Here is an 8,731-nt window from a genome sequence, read left to right as displayed (position 1 = left end):
TTGATAATATTTGATATAAAATATTTGTGCAACGCACGAACGTATAGACTAACTAGTTTATATAAACGTCTAGCGTTTCTTGTACACCCAAATATAAAATTTTGAAATTTTCTAATATTCTCTAAGAAAGTTAGGAACTTCAACTAATTTAAGTGACAAAGATATCCAGAAACTTTGAGGTCTTAAAATTTATGTAGTCCATAAGGTGGCATTATTTAGTTTTTATTTAGGTTTTGAAATTTTAATTCCAATTTTTTTTGAGGAATTTATGATCTTTCCTTTACTTCATATCCTCTCAAACGAAGATAACTCCGCTTTCACTAAGGCATCACAAATATTAATTAACGAAGGTTGCTTCCATTTTAATGGTCTATAGCCATTTTAGTGCAGTTAATTAAAGCTTTCGTAATCTCAAAACTTTCGTAGTAGTTAGCCAGGGAATATCATCGTCAATACTAACATTTTAGCCGCATTATTTAATTTGTTCCTCAATTATATTGGTATTTGCTTGTACAAGAAACCGTCCTTTATTGGCACCATGTGACATAATACGTCCATGGTCCACAAGGTTTTAATCTTGCAAGCTGGAAATGAGTGTATGTTCCTTTCGGAATGTAGAAGTAACCCCTTTGGAAAAAAATAAAAGAAAGCATATAAGAAGAAAAATTAGAATGGGGAAGCATTTATTTGTGTTGGATGGAAAAGTAGAAAGATAAGAAGATGAGTTGTCCAATTTCTTTTTCCTTTTGGAGAAAATATGGTCACATGTCTACATGAAGGTTCTTTCTTACATTTATATATATATATATATATGATCGTTGTTTAACTTTAGTTCCCGGTATAAAGAAATTAAGCAAGAAAGTCTCCGGACACTACTTTGGTACACAAGTCTTATCAGATCGACAAAACTTGTCTTATTCATAAGTTATGCTTGACGGAGCATAATTTGGCACAAATTGCTTCCAAAATTTTACCGATTTAGACAAAACTTGTCTTGTTCACAAGTTATGATGGGCGGCATAACTAGTACAATTGTTCATAAGTTATGCTAAATTAGCAAAACTTGATTGTATTGTTCATTGTTCACAAGTGCTGCCAAACTGAGACCTTGTACTATAACGTTTAATTAATACTTCACAAGTCTTGATGAATTGATAAAATTTGAATGTGTGGTTCAATTGCTCGTAAATTTTTTTGGTGCCTTTGATAACTTCCATGGATGGAAGCTTTAGCTCTGTAAATAGATTAAGGAAGAAGACGCAGTAAGCTTAGAGAGAGAATTACTGAGAAATGAATTTTCTATCTTCTTTATTCAATCTCTAGAGATATGTACAAGAGATGATATTTATACACTGTATTCTTAACAAGAGTTAACTATTTTAACCGACTAACTGCCTACATAGATTATAACGACTTCATCCTAAATAGGTCCCACAACCACAACTTACACTTTAACTAACTACTCTTCAACACTCCCCCTCAAGTTGATGGCATAGACAAGTTCTTCACTCCTAAGCTTTTCAGTAGATAGTCATGTTGCAACTTACCCAAGCACTTAGTCAAGAGATCAGCTAGCTGCTCGTTTGTGGATACATGTTCAGTTTTAATCACTCCTTGTAAAATCCTTTTCCTCACAAAGTGGCAATCTATGTCAATGTGTTTAGTTCTTTCGTGAAAGATTGGGTTGGTTGCAATCTGAATTGCAGCCTTACTATCACATAGTAGCTCAACAGGTAGTTCAACATTCACTCCAAGCTCTTCAAAGAGTCCTATTAGCCAAGTCACTTCAGCAGCACATGCAACCATGCTTCTAAATTCTACTTCTGCTGAGCTCCTAAAAACAGTCTCTTATTTCTTGGACTTCCATGATATTAATGCATTCCCAAACTTTACTAAATAACCAGCTACTAATCTTCTTGTTTGCAAACAAGCTCCCCAGTCTGAGTCACAATAGGCTCTAAGCTTGTTTGTGTTGTTGGCAGGCATCAGAAAACCCAATCTAGACTCAGCCTTGACATACTTGACAACTCGTGTAGCTGCTTCCATATGTGACTACTTGGGAGCATGCATGTGCTGGCTAAGTACTTGAACAACAAAGGCAATATCTGACCTTGTCATTGTCAAGTATAGCAATCTGCCTACCAACCTCTGATAGCTACCTAGATCCTCAAGGTGTGCATCTATAGAGGCTTCTCCTTTGTTCACAAATTTGTCAAATACTACTAAGGTGAGTTTGTGATTGAATTCAAGAGGTGTAGGAATAGGCTTTCCACCAGCTAATTCTAGATCAATTCCATGGCATACTTCCTTTGATTCACTACAATTCCTTCTTTGGACCTGGCAAATTCAATGCCTAGGAAGAACTTTAGCTCACCAAGATCCTTGATTTTGAATTTGGTCTATAGGTCATCTCTTATTTGGTTTAGTTGATTAGGATTGGTGCATGTTATGATCAGATCATCTACATATACTAGGATTACTGATCACGCCCAACTATGCCTTATAAAAAGGACTAAGCGGTCATTACAAATATAATCCGGTTTACAAGTCCGGAATCGAATCCCACAGAGAACTAAGGCTTAGCTACAGTTGTTCAATATTGTAAAGAAACACAAGTTCAAATAATTTTTTAGTTATAAAGATTTGATTTTTATTTCTATTAATTAACTAGTAAATATTATAAAGCAGTAAAATTATCAACTAACATGGATAAAATTCTAGACAAGACTAAGGAGGTATAGAGTTATGATTTCCCCAATTGTCGGAATCCTTTCCGCTACGTTTTCTATAAATTTGCCTAAGTCTTCTCTACTGATCATGAGCACTCTAACTGTCGTAATTCTCTCTCGAGTAATTACCATAATTTACTAGACATATTCTCCCGAATTACACTAGCTGGCATTAAGTACAGCTCACTCAGATCGCACCAAGGTTTCGTTATCCCTAATCCCACCTTTAAACATTCCGTATTGATCCCTCATATACGTTTAGGAGTGATGTTATTCAACAACTACCTAAATATGCACTCCCTCCCGAGTAATACATACTAAATAGGCACAACTAATTGAGGGCCCTTCAATCAACCACAAGAATAATATAGTTGAACAAATAGAGAAAATACTACAACAAATCTATATTAACGTAACAGGAAAATCGTCCTCCAATAAGTTCCATCAAAACCATAGATAATAAATTAGCTATTCATAATAGTATGCATAACTACAATACTAGAATTCATAACCAATAATGAAAATAGGAAGAAGGAAGTGAAAAACTCGTAGAAGAATTCTCCGCCTTGCTCCTAGTGTGTTCTTTCCTCCTTAGGTCGAATCCCCGGTCTAATGTCGGTCTCTCTGTCCAATCTCGGTCTGTCCCTCCAAAGTGGCATTTTTAGGTGTTTTTATATGTGTAGGAAAAGACCTAAACGTGTAGGTCAAGTCCTAGTCAAACCAGGAGACAAAATAAGCCTTCAAAACTCGGATTGAACCTGGCCCCAGGCCTGGCATAGCCAGCCTAACGCCTGGTTCATCCTGGCTTTTGGATGGCCTCGCCAGGCTAAAGCCTGGTTAAGCTGGCCTTTGGCTGGCCTCGCCAGGTCTCTCCTTTTCACTGTTCTCGAGCATACTTTCAATGTTTAAGTGTTCCTTTTGCTCTACTTTCATCTCCAATTCACCTACACATAAAATAGACTCCATTATACGCAAATAATGTGTAATTTATCATTAAAGCATGTAAAATGCAAGGCACATAATGTACGAAATTATGAAATTATAGCCACACATCAATTACCACTATGTCATCCCTGATTTTCTGGTGAATAAAGAATAGTCAAAATGACTCTGCTGAAATCCCATATCCACTAGAGCCTCAGTTAATTTCATGTTCCACTGTCTTGGAGCCTGTTTAAGGCCATACAATAATTTTTGTAGTTTGCAGACCTTCTGAGTCTCTCCCTGTCTGCAAAAGCCTTCAAAAATATGCATATAAACTTCCTTCAGAAGATCACCATTTAGGAATACATTATGTACATCCATTTGGTAGATCAACCAGTGTCTAAAAGCAGCCAGTGCAATGATAGATTTCATAGTAACCATTTTTGCCACTGGGGACAAGTTCTCAGTGTAGTCTAGACCTTTTTTCCGGTTGTACCCTTTGGCCACCAACCTGGCTTACACCTTTCAACTTCACCTGAAACCCTGTACTTGACTTTAAATTTCTACTTGCAACCAATATGAGTCTTACCAGGACACAAGTCTATAATGGTCCAAGTGTTGTTATCTTCTAGTGTTGCAACTTCCTGCTTCATGGCTTGCACCCATTTGGGATCAGAGACAGCCTCTCTGAAAGTCTTAAATTCAGGCACAACTAAGAGAAGTGCCAGCATATATTGATAAGGAGTGGTCAGGTTGAAATAGGTCACATATGAAGAAATAGGATATGGACAGGTGTGACTGACTGGTTTAGTGACATAGCCTTGCAGCACATGAGGTCTACTAGATCTCCTAAGTTTTTGTGGATTGAGTGGTTCAGGTGTGCCATTAACTTCATCAGGAAGAGTTGAATTGTCTTCTTCATGGGCTTCAGTAAGATAATGAGGTGCTTCTTCATGAGCTCAGTAAGATGATGAGGTGAGTAGAACTCCCCATGAGTTGAACTATCAGGAGTACCAGGTGATTCAGCATAAGCGGTGGATGTCTGATTCAAATTACCAATAGATGCCTCTAGTGTCAGCAGGCCTAGAACTGGAAACACATGATTGCCTACAAATTTTAGTTGTTTGAAGGGAAAATTATCTTCTTAGAACACCACATTTCTGCTCACAAATAGTGTCTTAGACTGGATATCATACAATTTATACCCTTTTTTGAAGGAGCAAACCCTATGAGGACTACATGAATGGCTCTTGAGGCAAACTTGTCAAAATATTTTGGAACAACTGCATAACAAAGACACCCAAAAAATTTTGAGGTGACTGAGAGAAGGAGTATGCAAATAAAGCATCTCAAATGGTGATTTGAAGCCAATTACTCTGGAGGGTAGCCTGTTGAGGAGGTAAACAATAGTGGTCACACACTCACCCCAGAACCTTAGTGGGATGCATGCCTGAAACTTTAATCCTCTAGCTATTTCAAGAATAGTTTTGTGTTTCCCTTCAGCTACTCCGTTCTATTGAGGAGTGTACATAAAAGTGCTTTGGTGTTCAATACCAAGAGTAGAGAGTAGTCCCTTGAATTCTGTGTTGAAGAACTCACAACCATTATTTGTTCTAAGTGTTTTAACAGAAGTAGAGAATATATTTTGAATCTTAGCAAATAGTTCTTTAAGAACGACTATAGTGTCAGACTTGGAATGGATCAGAAATATCCAAGTAAACCTGGTATAATCATCTACAGTAGTGACAAAGAATCTCTTGCCATCATAGGCGGGAACTCTGTAGGAGCCCCAGATATCACAATGAAGCAAATCTAAAGCAGATTTAGACACAGTAGAACTTAGCTGAAAAGGTAAACTTTGTTTGTTTTACCAAGGGACAAACAATATAATGTTGATGAACATCAACTTTTAGGTATTTAAGTGCTTCATGTTTCTTTATTACTTCTAATGGTGCATGGCCTAATCTCTTGTGCCATAATCTACTAGAATTAGATACAATAGACATGTGAGCATGACTAGTCTTATTCACATAACATATACTAGTGCTATTAGTTACTTGTTGACTTGAATTTTGACTTGATACCTTCTCCTGCTTCTCCTGTAATACATAGAGACCATGTTTCTCTCTACCAATTCCCTTCACATGTCCACTGAAGAGGTCCTGGAATATGCAGAAGTCAGGAAAGAGCATTACCAAATATTTCAGTTCTTTAGTGAGTTTGGATACTGAGTGAAGATTGAACTTAAACTCAGGAATATATAACACATTAGACATGTCTTAAACATATAAGTCAATCCTCTATATGTGACTGAGACTACATTTCCTGTAGGTAAGTGAACTTTGCTCCTGTCTGATTATGATACTAGCCTGTATGCTTTTAACATCTGTAAGCTAGATGCCATATGATTAGATGCACTTGTGCCCACAATCCAGTCCCTATCACTATAGATTGACATTAGGTATTTTATGTACCTGCAACAACTTCCTTGGTAAAAGATCTTTCATCTAGTCCCTTGTTGAGCATCTGAATGATCTGCCGATACTGCTCTAGTGTAAAGAAGGTAGTAGGTTGGCATTATCATTGAAGTAAAGCCTCCTCTGACTACAGGTTGCTGTTGTTGTCCATACTTTCCAGCATTGTTGACTTCACATGCAGTATCTCCTATGTAAGGTGTCATCCAACCAGCCTGATTTGCATATTAGCTAAAATTGCCAGCAGTGCCTCCTCTTCTTTTAGACTTGAAGTCTGGTAGATATCCAACCAGCTTGTAGCAGTTTTCCTTAGTGTGACCTTTGAGGTGGCAATACTCACATATCAGTGTAATATTTCTAGGCACATGTTTAAAGTTACTACCAGCATGATAGCCTGCTTTGTTGCTGAACAGGGTTGTGCTCTCAACTAACTCAGTGATTTGAGAAACTTGTGTGAAGTTAGCAAGGTTCCTTTGGCTCTCCTGATCTATTATGATTGAATATGTTTTGTTCACAGACGAAGTGGGATACATAATTGTAATATGACTTATAGCTTGGCTATAGGATTCATTTAAGCCAGTTAAGAACTGCATCAATCTTTGGTACTCAAAGTGCTCGAGGTACCATTTTGATTCAGGACAGGGACAACTAGGGCATGTCATTATAGCATCAAAATCATCCCAAAGATCCCCGAGCATAGTGCTGGTTTCATCATCAATCGCCATGGATGATGCAGATAAGCTCAACGAAATTGAACAATTGCACAAATTGCAAAAAACCCCTAGTTTTTATTCAAATCACTCTGAGAAAGTTCAACTTCAAAATTGAGAGAACTGAGGTGATTGTGGAGAGAAATCGAAGTTGTTAGTGGGCAGCGACTCGTGTCGTAGGAATTGATACCATGATAACTTCCATGGATGGAAACTTTAACTCTCTAAATGGATTAAGGAAGAAGACACAGTAAGCTTAGAGAGCGAATTACTGAGAAATGAATTTTCTATCTTTTTTATTCAATCTCTAGAGATATGTACAAGAGATGATATTTATACACTGTATTCTAACAAGATCTAACTATTCTAAATGACTAACTGCCTACATAGATTATAATGACTTAATCTTAAGTAGGTCCCATAGCCACAACTTGCACTCTAACTAACTACTCTTCAACCGCCTTCATTTCACCTAACTTGTTAACGTTGAATTACTCACAAATCTTGATAGATTAACAACTTATTTGTATTGTTTCAATTGCTCACAAATTGTGTGGATGCCTTTTCCATCGCCGTTATTCAAGCTAATTCCTCTCTTGAAGACAAAAGTCAAGTCTTCACCTTCTCCTATCTATGCTCGTATCTACCATTGTGGCCTTGAAGCCTCCCGTTCTATCAGTAGGCACCTCTTTTCTTATTTGTATAATACGTGAATTTCTTGTATTCTTCTTTTTTAGGCTGATTTTCCATTTTTTTGTGTCATATACTTTTGTAGGTCCCTTTTTGTTTCGGTAAAATCTGCTCAAAAAGCTCAAAGGTCGCTACGTATTTGTTTTCAATTTATATTTATAAGTATTTGCTTTGAATTTGGTATAGAATTTACGAAAGAGAAAGGGAGTTTGACGTCAGATGTGATAAAGAAAGCATTTAATGCTACGGGGGAGGGAAAATGGGGGAATTATGCCACTTGATATATACTCCCTCTGTTCACTTTTACTTGTCTATTATACTAAAAATATATTTTTACTTTTACTTGTCCACTATACTAAATCAAGAGAAAAATAATTTTTTCCTTAATGTTTTACTCTTATCATTAACTACTCATTTTCCAAATCATTTCTAAGACTTTTGGAAATGCTATCATTATTAAGGGTAAAATTATAAAATATATAGTTCATTTATTTTTTCTTAAAGGGAATGCAAAGTCAAAAGGATGCTCCTTTGACAAATACCTAGGGTTTCCCCTATTCACTGCCAGATCCTCCAAACGTGATTTTCAATTCCTTCTTAATAATTTTAAAACTAAGCTCGCTAGTTGGAAAATGAATTTCCTCACACTGGCAGGACGCACCACACTCATTAACTCCACTTGTTGCGGCCAAACGCACACACAACTATACACGGTCGTCAAGTAATAAATTGACTAGAAGTTGGATGTCGAACCCACAAGGACTTGTGATTAAATATTTACTAAATTAGATTATCCTAATTATCTAAACAAGAATTAAACCTAGAAGTATTTGACTCTAAACTAATTAAAATAAAGGAAAAACAAATAATGAACGTTGAACAAAAGAAAACCATATTTTTATGTTATCAATGTGATGAAAACGATCTAAGGTTATGGGCTATCTATCATTCCTATTGTATTCTTCAATTGAACTGACTAAATGATTTATCTAGCTTATTGGTTGACAAAGTTAATATTGCTCATAAGAATCAGTCGAGTTCTTACTCGCCTATTCAAGCTAACCTAACGGCTATATGTCTATGGAGTTAGAACTAGCAAGAACGCATTTATAATTCCTTTTCATCAACCATGCAAGGCAATTAGGTATATGTCTATCCTAGCCGCGAATTCGTTCCCCGATGCCCAGGTTCAAGAACTTTCTCT

The 8,731-nt window shown here is 36.6% G+C and overlaps 1 protein-coding gene across 1 annotated transcript; it reads right to left on the bottom strand.

Moving 5' to 3' along the window:
• Nucleotides 1-2,052: 2,052 nt before the first annotated feature.
• LOC142164032 (uncharacterized) lies at nucleotides 2,053-6,160 on the bottom strand. Its single transcript, XM_075221197.1, has 8 exons — nucleotides 6,128-6,160; nucleotides 5,738-5,815; nucleotides 5,208-5,496; nucleotides 4,859-4,936; nucleotides 4,457-4,760; nucleotides 4,243-4,340; nucleotides 3,939-4,150; nucleotides 2,053-2,337 (listed from the first exon to the last, which is right to left on the bottom strand). Exons 1-8 carry the CDS (start codon nucleotides 6,158-6,160, stop codon nucleotides 2,053-2,055), a joined length of 1,377 nt encoding a protein of 458 aa, XP_075077298.1.
• Between the last annotated feature and the right edge of the window lie 2,571 nt (nucleotides 6,161-8,731).

The sequence above is a fragment of the Nicotiana tabacum genome, chromosome 9, assembly GCF_000715075.1.
Source record: "Nicotiana tabacum cultivar K326 chromosome 9, ASM71507v2, whole genome shotgun sequence".
Classification (NCBI taxonomy): Eukaryota; Viridiplantae; Streptophyta; class Magnoliopsida; order Solanales; family Solanaceae; genus Nicotiana; species Nicotiana tabacum.
The sequence above is the reverse complement of the archived record's forward strand: the minus strand, read 5'-3'. Positions and strand labels throughout refer to the sequence as shown.